The sequence below is a fragment of the Amblyomma mixtum genome, chromosome 1 (genome assembly GCF_055824585.1).
Source record: "Amblyomma mixtum isolate Tamu chromosome 1, ASM5582458v1, whole genome shotgun sequence".
Classification (NCBI taxonomy): domain Eukaryota; kingdom Metazoa; phylum Arthropoda; class Arachnida; order Ixodida; family Ixodidae; genus Amblyomma; species Amblyomma mixtum.
In genome coordinates this window covers 223,847,295-223,860,616 of record NC_143012.1, presented here as the reverse complement: position 1 = coordinate 223,860,616, position 13,322 = coordinate 223,847,295, and the positions used below count along the sequence as shown (strand labels likewise).

General features: G+C 46.4%; 1 protein-coding gene across 6 annotated transcripts in view; it reads right to left on the bottom strand.

The window, feature by feature from the left end:
* Positions 1 to 972: 972 nt before the first annotated feature.
* Positions 973 to 13,322, bottom strand: part of Tsp74F (Tetraspanin 74F) — a 339,549-nt gene continuing 327,199 nt past the window's right edge. For all 6 annotated transcript variants that reach the window (XM_089564383.1, XM_089564393.1, XM_089564386.1 and 3 more), the window contains 6 exons: positions 8,863 to 9,054; positions 6,802 to 6,876; positions 6,281 to 6,376; positions 5,576 to 5,746; positions 4,890 to 4,973; positions 973 to 3,865 (listed from right to left, as the gene is read on the bottom strand). In XM_089564383.1, the coding sequence (XP_089420509.1) occupies positions 3,818 to 3,865; positions 4,890 to 4,973; positions 5,576 to 5,746; positions 6,281 to 6,376; positions 6,802 to 6,876; positions 8,863 to 9,054 (666 nt within the window). In that variant the 3' untranslated portion in view covers positions 973 to 3,817. The remainder of the gene's footprint in view (positions 3,866 to 4,889; positions 4,974 to 5,575; positions 5,747 to 6,280; positions 6,377 to 6,801; positions 6,877 to 8,862; positions 9,055 to 13,322) is intronic.

Sequence of the window (13,322 nt, the reverse complement as noted above, 5' to 3'; positions counted from 1 at the left end):
TGTGCCCCGGTACCCAGGTGATCTTAAGTTTGATCGGCTTGTGTGGTTCTGCATCTGTTGTGTCTTGTAGTCTACAAAGCGGAGTATGCGGAGTGCTCTGTGACCGACTCTGCCGCAAACATAGTTACGGCAGGCTGCTTGTGAGTCAGTAAGTATTGTCAGTGGCCGCCCAATCCAATCGCCCTCCGCTGGCGCTAGAGCGACGGCCGCTTCTTCAGCCGCGGCTATCGTGCAGTCTTGCAATGAGGCGCTGGTAAGCTCATGTTATTCCGAGTTGACTACAGTTGTCACTGCGTTGTTGGTGTCTTGTCCCCTGGTCATGGCGTATGTGGCAGCGTCCACGTACACTGTTGTATCCTGGGATGCGTGTGTTTTCTGTAAGCGGTCGGCCCTTGCCTCTCTGCGGTCTTTGTGGCGGTTAGTGTCCATGTTTCTTGGTATTGGTGCCACCCTGAGCGTGCTGCGGTACTCATCGGGGATCGTTTCGGTTCTCAATATTTCCCCAATTTGCTCGAAGTAGCCCAGTTTTTTTACGAGAACTCTGCTTGTGGTGGCTCTCCTGTAGTCTGCGCATTTGGGCGACGTATGCTACGTTTCCCGTAGTTCTTCGAACGTGCTGTGCAGTCCCAAGGCTAAGAGCTTTTCAGTTGAAGTGTTATGGGGTAGCCGAAGCGCGGTTTCATACGCTTTGTGCAAAATCGCGTCCGCCTGTTGTATTTCACTCTTGATGTGGTTGTAGTATGGGAGATTGTACGTTGCCCGGCTGGCCACTAGGTTCCTGACCAGCTTGAGTGCAACTTCTTCTCGCATATGCCATGACGTCTATGTGAGATGCGCGTAATCATGCGTGCTGCTAATTTCTCTTCATAGAAAATAATATAAGCTAGTACCGGCAAAGGAATGCAGTACCATCCGCCAGTACACTTGATATCTTCGCAGCGCGAAAAGCAGTAGCAAGAAATACACAGCCGATTCGCGTTTCCAAAGTTTATTTCTGAAATAAATATGGAAAAAACAACGCAAGATCATTTACATCGTCACAAACCGACACTGTTGAGAAAAAAAAAACAGTCAAGCGTCATGCTCTCTGACCAGTAAGTACTGGGCTTCATACGCAGTACGGCATTAGGACACAGTGAGTCGGTCTACGGGAGAGCACAACTACATCATTTTTACAATTCGAAACTTCTACATCTATAGTACGTTGCTTACAGAGACAGAGTAAATGGCACTTCCCAACGAGCGCCTGAACAGTAAATGCTTGCTCATGGAGACAAATCTACACTGACGGTGCCAAGCAACACGGCATTATGCTTTAGCGCAATGAAGAAGCGGGTATGTGCACACGCGGTATCTGACATGCGAGCAGTGCGAGAAACTGAGGCAACACCACTTCTAGTCCCTGTACTCATAACCTTGAAACTCAAGTGTTTTAGTTTCAAAAAAAAAAGAAAGAACACCGGAGACGACAACACATCGCACGTTCTGACAGCCATGACACTTAATGCTCGGAACTCACAGTTATTGGTACCTGGACACAGAGAGGACAGTTGAGACATACAACGAAATTATTTCATCCGTTTTATGCTGAGACAGTGAAAGTGATAAAATGGAACACAGATCTGCACTGTTGGAGCAGCATTCACTGCACTCCACTTTGAGACCGACACACAACACTGATTATCAACAAGTGCGTGGTAGTTTTGAAGCGATAACAGCTTTTACGCAAACAGTCCAGAAGCCCACATATATATACGGTCCGCAAACAGCGATTATACACGTCGATAGGTACACCAATGAGGACAGACACCAAGTTCAGTAAGGTTGTGCGCGATTGTACGAGGACTGCTCTCTCGTCTCGCGATGTGATGATAGTTGTGGGGACATGCGCAACCACCATGCTTTACAATTTGTAGACGAACACAGAATTTATTTCGCGCACGACAGGGACATCATAAACATTAGGTTGTGTTGAAATTAATTATTCACACTGAAGTCATTCGCGTACGCGCGTATTCCTCCATGACGTCATTCTCTGCCGTGATGCCTGGTTTATTTTACAGCAGAATACACATAATGTGAACTCACTGCTTGGCTGGGGAAATGACTCGTTCACAGTGCTTCAAGTTTGGGTAAAGAGTCGTGTTAAAAGGTATCACTCTTGTGTGAGGGAGCACTTATCGGTCAACAGTAAAGCTTAAAATGGCAAAAGCCTTTAGCCTATTTAATATGCATTGATATGTTCATGTCACTAACATATGCTTGCATGTAAGTTGTGTGTTTTAAATAGACCTTTTAGCATTTCCCATGTGTACAGACAACTACTGTTACTCAAGGTTTAACTTGTGTAAATATGCGATGCACCTTATTTACCGCTAGTGTTTGGAATGTTCAAAGTTTAAGGCAAAGTACTCAATGGGCTGTCTTCCTTTGGTCCCAGTGTCGTAAAAGGCTGTTCTTTCTCCTTCAAACGTATTAACCATGTGCCAGATGAAAAAAAAGGAATGTGGAAAAGAAGAGAATGTTGTCTCTGTGTAATTGATATGTGCAGTGTGACTCAATAGCAGACAAGAATGCACAAGTTGAGATGAGGTGTTCAAAATGGTGAATAAACAGTTAGACTAAGGCAGTGCGAATGGTCTAGTTAAAATATGACAACAACTCTACAGACGTGCCTCAAATGTTACTACATAGAGGCAAGACTAGATGAAAAACACATTCAGTCCAGCATAGCAGCATACTTGTCTTGTAATGTAAGCTATCTCGAAAAGTAAGAATATCTCAAGTATCAATTCAAGCTTGAGAATGCAACGAGGACTTGTGAATAACAAATATGTTCTTCTGTTTCAGCCACAAAGAGTTACATCACCACAGTTCGCAATAGCATCACGCATCAAAATGATATGAAAACGATGAACTGAATAAAATGGCAGCTTCCATGCTATTTACTAAGGAAAAACGTCCTCAGCTTTCCACATTGCTTAGCGAGAGGATCTGGGTTCTGTAATGTATATTTGACTTGCAGTGCGAGAAAATTAGCAGTGTCGTGCATTGTGTAGGTGGTGTTTGGATTATTAGTGATTATACTTTGTGCTGCAGTACATCATCACACTGGTTTGTCTGTCTATAACATGTTTATAAATGCAAGTTATCATGTTCACAAAAATATCCCTTGTCCCCTAAAGATGGCTTAGGGGCATGATCTAAAAAGCTGTACAAAAGTTAATAAATTACAAAAGGTTGGAGAAGCAGGAACGACATGAAGAACAATGTGAGTTGACAATACAGTGCTGCACGCAAACAAATATGCACAACAAGAGAGATAAAAAAAATCGCTTACAGTCCTTGCTCAACAAATGTAGCTTTTCATACACAATAAATGAAGAACAAAAATTAGTCAACAAAAACAACTTCAACAGAAACGTAAGAGTTCTCACTGAAGCGGCAAGAAAACTAAGCGCGTCTTGCTTAAAATGTCCGTGCTCCAGCATTTTTGGTGATTTCCAGTATAGGCACTTCTAAAGCGGTGTCCACTCATTGTAAAGGCGGCTGCGGTAGCTGAAGCGTCCCTTTGCCAAGAGTTCCTTCGTCGTGCTTGTCATCTTCGCGTGGCTGCACCGGGGCAACACTTAACAAAACTCAAGGGCGAAAGCCGCTGCGAAACTCAACAACGCCAGCGACGTGGGGAGGCGTCGTTGGCACCTTTGGTTGAAGAAGGAGCGAGGCACACACACACACGCACGCATGCGCACTGTAGCGGGGAGTAGGCACCAGGTCGCCGCCGGATATGACGTCATGGATAACCTCCGCTCTTGTCTTAGCGGATCATGAGGAACATGGCGCACGAAAGGACCATTCCGACGACCTGTGGGCAGAAAGAAGGCTACTGTTAAAAACTATGCTCCAAGTTCTGAACATGCAGAGCGCATAAATAAGCAACAATAAATTTAGCGCTGCGAATTGGGCGTGCTGGCAAATACTTGTGGAAAATGACAAACAGCACGAAAAAGAAAACATTGGACGACGACACTCGTCTTGTCTTGCCTTCGTCTATTGTATTTTTTTTTGGCTCTCATTTTACACGGAGATTATGTACTCGATTGGAAAGGATGAATATAATGAAAGTCAGCAAGCTAAAAAACATGTTCTAAGGCTAGGAAGAACTAAATAATAATTCAGTCAACAAAGACCCATGACTTCCCGTATTGCACAGTGACTGTATAAAAGAGTGAATTGAACTGTGGTACGGGCACTTCCTCGTTGGCTATTCTTTTTGTAGTATGGGTAGTCTGATATTGTCGATTTTGAGAGCTAACACCTATGGGAATCATGCATTGGACACTTAAAATAATGCTACTGTTACATTTTCAATACCCACTGTTGGGTAACAGCACGCACTGCAACGTGATATAGGTTACCAGAACAAGAGGAATAAAGCAACTAAATTACACCCAGGTGAAAACATTCATCTTCATAACATTACACATAGAATTATGTGTACTTCAGGGGCACCATAAAGCTGATGTCGACTGCTCAGATAACACCAGTGCTGCACTCAATCGATTTATTATTATCCCCGCAAGTAACTTTGTAAGTTGTGCTTATAAGGCTCTTTGTGAAGTTTGATGAACTTCTACAAAATGCTGCAGTACATGATCTGCAAAATTCTTTTCACTAAAAAAAAACAGCTTACAATTTAAACTGCCTGTAGCCCATTCATGATAGTTATGCAACAATAAATGAGCAACAAAACCTTCTAAGTATCGTAACTTAATGCCAGACCACAAATTGTTACCTTTCGGATATCTTAGTTCACATTTTATCACCTCGTGAATTGCCCCCAAGACAAATTTCTGTTGCCTTACAAATGCTACAAAATGGATACTTACTAAAAGGCAGGCGATGCCAATGCCTATTCCACCTACAATAACAGCGTGTCCCTTCACGAAGTCTCGAACTTTCTCGTGACAGCTCTGCAGAAAGAAAGAATGGAATGCAATGTTATAATGAACACTCAAGGGGTTGTTCAAAATGGCAATTCTTTCGCAGTGCTCTGAGAGAAAGGAGCATGCCTTCCCCAAGTGCACGTAGGTACCGTTATTCTGTCAGATTTACAAATTTACTGCAACCTTCTCCTCTCCCAAAACGAGTGATTACGAAGTGCGGTCTGAGAAAGTTGTGAAAGTAATGCAATATATGAAGCATCAGACCTATTGAAGCAGGCTAAAATGCAAGGCAAACACCAAAGCAATAAATTTTGAAATACAACAAAACTACTCGATATTTCCGTCAGCATGACAGTACCGGTGCGGTTATGTATGGCCGAGGCAACGCATTCTCAGGGAAGAAGCTTCAAAGTTCGTAGAGCTTTACAAAGAAGTTCCGCCTTGGACACCGAATCGTTCGCAAACACAAACACCAGCCAAAAAAGATGTGCACTTAGAAGAAACAATGATTTCTGCGAAGTTCGCGCTGTTTTGTGCCTAGATAAGCACAGAAGTTTGTATGCACAGATTAAGGTAGGAGGGCACGCTCTATGAATGGCAGTAAGCAAGAGGGGAAAAAAAGCACTCACGTCCATGTAAGTGTCGCGGTCCGTAGGGTTCTTGGAGCAAGCGTGAAGCCACTCCTTTTTCATGCAGCATGACTCCGGCACTTGGTGGTTTCCGTTGAAGTGCGAGTTCTTTAGCGCCCAGATTCGGTACGGTTCGACCTTCGGCTGTAGTCGGACACCACAGCACTGGAACTGAAATAAAAGGAAAAACAAACCATCATAAGTCTTCCGTTTTGATCACGCATTTTCCTCTGCGAAAAGTTTCATAGTGCGTAGCCTATTACTTTCAGTCACAAACTGATCCCCTGCACGCCTCAATGTAGAGATTTTGGTTCGTTGGTACATCTGAATTGGTGGCTAGTTGATGTCTTTTTCCTACCCTCCACTTTCTGCCCTGTTTTGCGTTTTGTCTCCGGACGCTGGCAACCAATCTTAATCTTTTTTCTTTGTTCTCACATTACCTGCCATGTGTGCAAAACAGAACATCTGATATTAAGAACTAAGTGTGCAGATTTTGGACTTGTACAAGATTGCTGCTATAGTAGCTTAAAGGTGCTGACCCTGTAAGCCCCCTGCATTGTAAATATGCGCAGCAATAATGCTTGTTACAGTATTTGCACACGTGCACCGAAGAATTCAGAAGGCTGTCAGCATGAGTCTCAAACGTAGGCGTAGGGACTACTCCCAACGAGCCTAATTAACATATTTTCAATGTTTGCAACTTACATGCTGCTGCACTGCATCCCATGCGTCTGTGACAACGGAGTCGTTCTTGTAGGAGGGAATGGACATAACCATTTCTTGATACATCCGATCATCCACCTGGTTAAAGGAAAATGAAAGACAGCTACTTAGACTTGAGCAGAAATAGAAAGGACAATGAAAAATATGTACTCCTGCCACAAAATGATCAATTTCATGATGGAGGAAGTGTGGTCGTAGTAACGCTTGACTTTGATTAATAAAACATATAATATTTGGGAATGCAGGTTGTCAAGTGCAGCTGACATTGCCTTCTACCACAAGTTAACCTGCTAACCTGCAAGTTAATCGTTAACCTGCTGTTTACGCTCATGAAGCAGCTTTTTCGACACACTAACTCTGCCGTATAGTATTCAAGAAAGCACGCTCTTTGTGAAACTTAAACTGCATACACCCCAGTTAGGTACACAAACATGAGAAAATATTTATAACATTAGCGAAACACGCTGTTTATTGACAATACCGTGTGTATTTGAGCTGCTTACCTCATTTCTGAAGACGTATCCTAATATTCCTCCAACAAGCATTGTGATGAATATCATGAATAGTATTATGAAGTACTGGAAAGAGACAAGAACAAAATAAAAGATATTAAGAACACTGCACTGAAGCATAGTCAAATCCAAAAATGAGCACGGAGAAACTAGCCAACACACAACGAAGTTTTGGTACGAAACTTCTTGATTACATATCTCAAACAAGGAAGCAGCAGATAACTCTTGGTCCCGCGTTATTGTGACAAGTTGTGCTAAATATCCTTGCACCTATTTAATTGATACAAGAGACCGCCAAAAATTCACATAAAACTGATTGTTTTTCATTGTTGCAATAAAATTCACATAAAACTGATTGTTTTTCATTGTTGCAATATGAGGAAACTGTTGCTACATTAGAATGCCTGCGCTACTCCAACATATTCAAAACAGTACCATCTCAAAAGCCTCCTTGTGTTCATGAACCCGTCACATAAATATACTTGTGACTCGCTCTTTTACAATAAAGGGAATAATTGCTGAGTGAAATAACGAAAAACACCAGAACAGGCTGTTTCATTTGACATCAGCTCAGAAGACTCAGGAGCCTTTAACCGATGAACACACACACTTTCCTTCTAACGGAAATGTGTTTTCCTCCGTGATTGTAAAAGCAGAGGTCACAGAACTGTCACTCCGGCATCAAAGTACCAACATGCTGCTTCTCAGCCACTATCAGCATAATTTATTCACGGGCGAAAACCGTTAGCACAATGACCTCAAGCGGAAACGTACACATTACAGACGGTACCGCACATGCATGTGCAGACATTCGCCGTCCTATAGGTCATTAACCCGACGCACGCCATGATAGGCCCTTCTAGACAAATGGGAATGGATTATAATTTAAGGGCGCTGGTTTATTCATCTGATTCTCCCGTGCACTTAAAGGGGCACATAAATACAATCATCAAAAGACTGGTCAAAGAGAAAAAAGTTCAAGAACCCCTGCTTCGCGAAAGCGATAAGACCCGAGGTTCCGACAGGGAATACGTCGTCGCGCGAGGTGCGCATTTGTTGATAGCCTCCCACAGTTCGTTTCCATGTCGACAAAGATGCAACAAATACCAAAGACAGCTGCGTGGCACCGAGCACGCTGAGCGGCGCACTCGACACGCGCCTGCATTCCGCAGATCAATAATATGCAAGCGCGATTCCCAGAAAGCCTTTTCCCACCGGTCGATCTACCACGAAGACGTCGACCGAGCAGATTTTGTTTCCTGCACCGGACGCGGCGGCCATCGGTCGCTTCCGATGCTAAGTGTTTCGGGGCCAGGGCACGCTCGATTCTAAGAGGGCAGATCGAGGAAGTCATGAGTTCGGGGCCACCGAAGGACGATGCACCTATTTACCGACGTCACTGAGCGAGGTCGTGCCGAAATGAACTCTCCGCTACGCAGAATTCCTGCCTTTATTCGCGTCAATACCGCTCGATTAAAGACCGTTGGTCGTCGTTGCGGGAGCTCCCTATGTCCTGGTAGTGTTCCACGGCCATTTCAAGGGTTCGACTGGCCTAAGTTATTTCGGGAAGCAAACCATAGCAGCACAGGGCCTCCCCGAGCGGAGAAACTGTTTCGTACCCGAAGGGTATATGAGTTGTTCAGCGGTGGAAACTCTTGTTGTCATGTTTTAATGGCATCTCTTTGTGCTGGCCGCCGGCAAAGAGGGGGAGCAAGCTATCTGCAGAAACTCCTGCTAGTCGGTGCTTTCATATCAATTTACCGTGGCGCGCTTAATGTAAAAGGAAGGGGGAAAAAAACTGCCCGCTATGGAGACCTATGGACTAATGTAGTCTTGTGCCACTTGGCGGACCTATGGGTACCCGTGTTTTGTGTTAAATTTAAACAAAAACTTATGGATTTGTTTACAATTACGGAACTGCAGTCATGGCGTAAATTTATTTAGGCTTTACTTTCGTACAGCTTCGAAACAGTCAGTAGAATATATCCGTGCGCAGCACGTAAAGTGAAAAATCAAAATTGGGAGGAAGTGGCGTCAGAAGACAGGGCTTACCGTGAGAAGCATGCACTTGATCTCCTTGAAGGCGCCGAGGCAACCGAGGAAGGAGATTATAGTGACGACAACACCGGTGGCGATGAGGATGGACGCCGAGCTGACGTACAGGTCCGTGCCCAGGAGCCTTTCCATGAAGGACCGGTCGGCCAGGGTCCAGATGCCCACCGCGAACACCACCACTCCGCCAACCTGGGCACCACACAGGGAATCGAGCGCCTTAATTATACGCACGAGAACGCCACGGCCTTGAACGCGGAACCACAAAGCCACGTGTACCAAAGTGGGCTTTAAGTGTTTTAGTGACACTTCTCCACCATTGCTGTTTTACACCGTTAGCCCTAAAGAGGCCCTCTCCTAGTCAAAGGGCGTCACTTCATTGATACATCGTGCACCAAAACACTATCGCCAACCTGCTAGTCACTGAGAATGCTATTTGGATGGACATCGGTGCTTTCGAGAATGCACCGCACCATCTTTGTTCGTGTGATAAAGGCAAAGCTTGTTGTTGCGATGTCTGTGAACTGCTGTTTTTTGCCAAGCTTGTCGAATGCCTCAGTTTAAACTGTCATGGCTTTTACTAAACAACCGTTGTGGACTAATAAACTGGCTCAATCTCTGCCCCACAAGTGCGCCATAGCAGAGTGTCCCGAACATTGTGGCCTCCTTTCAAGCCATCCAACGAAGCTCGAAATTGCTCGATGGCCATGTACGTAGAGCAAACGCCGGAAGCCAGAACAAGCCACGTCACGCTTACTGGATTACAACAGGATATGGTGCGCCAAGTTGCGGGTATTTGAGGGCTCAGGCCCGATTAGCTGACGTCCATGGAATCCTTACCACTACGAATTACAGCGATGCACAAGCAGGCTCTGCTGAGCGCTTTCTGGACGGCGACCTTGTGCACCTGTTCAACCCACGGCTTTATTTCGCTTCTTTTGAAAACACGAAGCATAATGAGCCTTTATTCGCTGCGACTGTTTTATTTTTCCACACACTGTGCTTTCTTCTCGGGACACTTTGTGCGCCTTTGCGCTCCACGGCTTTCTTGGCGGCTGAGTCAGTGACCTAATTTACGCGTTGGTGAACACCGGCAATGAGCTACTTTTCCCACTCAACTGTTTACGAACCACGTAGGAACTCGGGTGTAAAATAATACCCGCTTTGTTGAAATCAAATGTGTAATCTGTTGTCCTCGCCTCTTAGTCATGCACCGCATCACCGGGACCGTAATTTCTGGCAAAGGCCAGGGACAGGCGCGTTTCGCATAGCATCCTTGTAATCAGCAAGAGCATACCACACAAAAAAAAATAAAGGAAAATTCACGCCAGAACGGCTGTCAAAATTGTTGCACCTATTATACGGTAAGGAGGAGGCAACGATAACTGAATAGGATGTTTCACATGTTGTCCACGTGTGATGGACTTCTATGCGTCACAAGACCTCATGCGCAGATTCTTCGTAGCGAAATTCTGTTCTTCGAAGTGTTAAAGGTTCAACTGATTCGACAGTAGCGGATAGCAGTCTTGAAGATGAAAAAGTTAAAGGTTCAACTGCTTCCATAGTAACCGATAGCAGTCTTGAAGAATATGAAAAGATTATGCGTGCTGAACTGTAAAAGTTACAAATATGCCGCCAACTTCGACGCTGACCTTAAGGTCACCGGCTGCATTGCCGGCTGGCCGTAGGCTACGATTCAATGGTGGTCACACGCACAGCTCACGTTCCTCCTGCAGGGGCAGTGCACAGTACTGCTGGCACGCTTGTCACGTGTCGCTCCAAAATCCCTCACGTACGTTCATTGCATATCATTATTGGTCTCTTTCTGTCGACAGCGTCATGCCCGGCCTGCTCTCGCCAGTGTCCTACCTTTACGTCTACTGTCCTATCTGTACACTGTTTTCTTCTATCACCTAGGAAGTACCAGCCAGCCCCAATATAGTCCTATTCTACGGCTCTGTTCTATTCAATTCTATCTATGCCGCGTGTTTTTAGAACACTGCATATGCGGTAGTCACGCTTAAGGCAGCGGGTTTATAGCTTGAAGAAGTTTGCAGACAAAAGATGTAATATGAAGATAGTCGTGTTTTCATCGGGATAAACCCCACTACGGCAAAAGCGCGTCCCGTGCGACTACCCAGCCAAACACAGCGTCGGCAACGGCGAACACTGGGCCAATGCAGACACAGGCTGGAGCGATGCAGGGCCCGGCCGAAGAGAATCGGCGTGTCCGCTCTCCTTGGGCCGGCGCGAAAGAGCACGGGGGCGCCGGCAGGGCCCGTCCCCGGGACCCTGTCTCTCCATTTTTAATGCCGCCTGCCCGGGATCGGGGACGGAGCCCAGCCGGGTCGCTTCGGACCACACCCAAAAAGGAACGTCGCGGCGGAGGCCCCCCCATATCCACGTGCGCCTAGCCCGCGCGCACCACAAGCTCGACGACGTCGATCTGCGCTCACCGCCGGCTGCTCGCTTCCCTCCTGCCCGGGTCCCCCCCGCCTCCGTAGCCCCGGTCCCGATTTCCCAGCGCTCTCCCTCTCAGTTTCCCGAAGCCCTTCATTACGCCGCTGCACTGTCCTGTTCACTGTCCTCCTCCAACTCCCTATACCCCCCCCCCCCCCCCCTTCTCGCCCCTCACAGTCTCTTATACATGACTCTCTCTTCTGCGGCTGCCTGCTCAGTGTTATAAGCGGTTTCAAAAGGGCGAGTCGCTCCTTGGGCGCCCAGTCGAAGCCCGTGCGCACCTGACCTTTATTAATGTGACGCACTATCCACGTTGGGCTCTCGTTGTAGCGTTCTCTGGCTCCTAGCACTGCTGGTGCAACTGTGTTTCGTGGGTGGTATAATAACGCGCCGGTTTTATACATCTTTAAGCAACGCGGAGCGCACTGAAGAACGCCGTTTATGCAGTGAAGGGCCGCACGCGTAGCTTATACAACTGGGGTGTTTTTTTACGGCCACTTCCGATTAATTATGCTTGCCGAAATATCTTTCTTTCTTTTTCTTATTCACGTGATGCTCGCACGCTCGCTAACTTTAACCTTTTCGTAATAATGAAACGATTTCGTGAACATCTTCACAAAAACCGCACACCGTCCTCTACAAGCACTTGATGGCCAGTCGCTCCTCGCATCCCACACGTATATCGGTTACGTCATTCGAATGCGAGCGGAAAATAAGCAGCCGGTGTTCCCTTGGTGGCGAATTTATGACGTTCCTTCAAGTTACCGAGGTTCGTGGTTTTCTGAAAACAACTATAATGGTATACTTTTGTATCCGCTTCTTCGATCGCCTCGAATTAATTCTTCCTGAAGCCCTATCACGCGCAAGTCAAATCTCGAAGTGAAGTTGAGGATTGCACCTTTCAAGAGAGTAATGTCTCATGCTAGGTCAGAATTTATTTTTTCCGGTCGGCTATTTCACCTCGGTTACCGTCACACTGGGAATCGAACCAGCGACCTCGCTATAAAAAGAGCAAGTTATCCAACGGCTAAAATTTATACCTACGATGAGCATAATCTGTGCGTTCAGCGCGCTTATCATTTGCCCACAGCACCTTAAAACTCCAGCGTTAATTAATGTTTCCGAACTTAACGACGACTTCTTACATAACCTTGAACGTACACTGCAGACGCGTGATTTATATCCCAGTTAAGGCGACGCTCAAAACTGGATGCCAGCGTGCGTCTGACCTTCACCAAAGCGCGCGCCGCGAGTCGACCGAGAGAAATTAAGAATTTACGAAGGTCAGAGCGAGGGGCTGCAAGTTAATACCGCAAATATTCCTCCTTCTCGGGGCAGCATCGCGTCATGCATATTTCTCGGACTGCTCTATTTGCCGCCATCCTCCGCAGGCTCGATGTGCACCACACATACCCAACGTCGTCGTACACATGTTTTTTCCATTGGGTCTCGCGAGAAAGCACTTTAAGCGCGGGCCTGACCTCGCTTTTTGTTTTCTATTTCGTTCCCGCGATAAAAGAAAGGTCTTTCCTCTCTGGGCGCCAAAAAAACTGCACCGCCGATGACGGGTGATGCAAGAAGCCCCGCGCTCGCCAGCCACATCGCATGACACCCGGTCGAGAATCGTAATTACTCCAAGCCCCGAGGCAGCACCACATCACGGACCACATCACGACTGCATAGCAGCCCGGAGGGGGTTACCGCTCCGGCGGCGAAGCAACAAATATACGACGCGGTAGCAAAACAAAAACCAAGAGAAGTGGGAGACTAAATTGAAACAAGCCTGAAGGATTCAATGCGATAAAAGAAAAAGGATCGGAAAGGGAAGGTCCGCACACGCGAATCGCGAAATCTTGCCGGCTTGATTACGTGGGAGTGCGCCGAATAAACCCGGTGTGCGCGCGTGTCTTTTTACCCTTGAGCGAGACGGAATCCCGCGCATATGGAGGTTCTCTCGCTCTCTTTCCTTCGGTCTCCCTTTTTCTCTCTCTAGGCTTTGG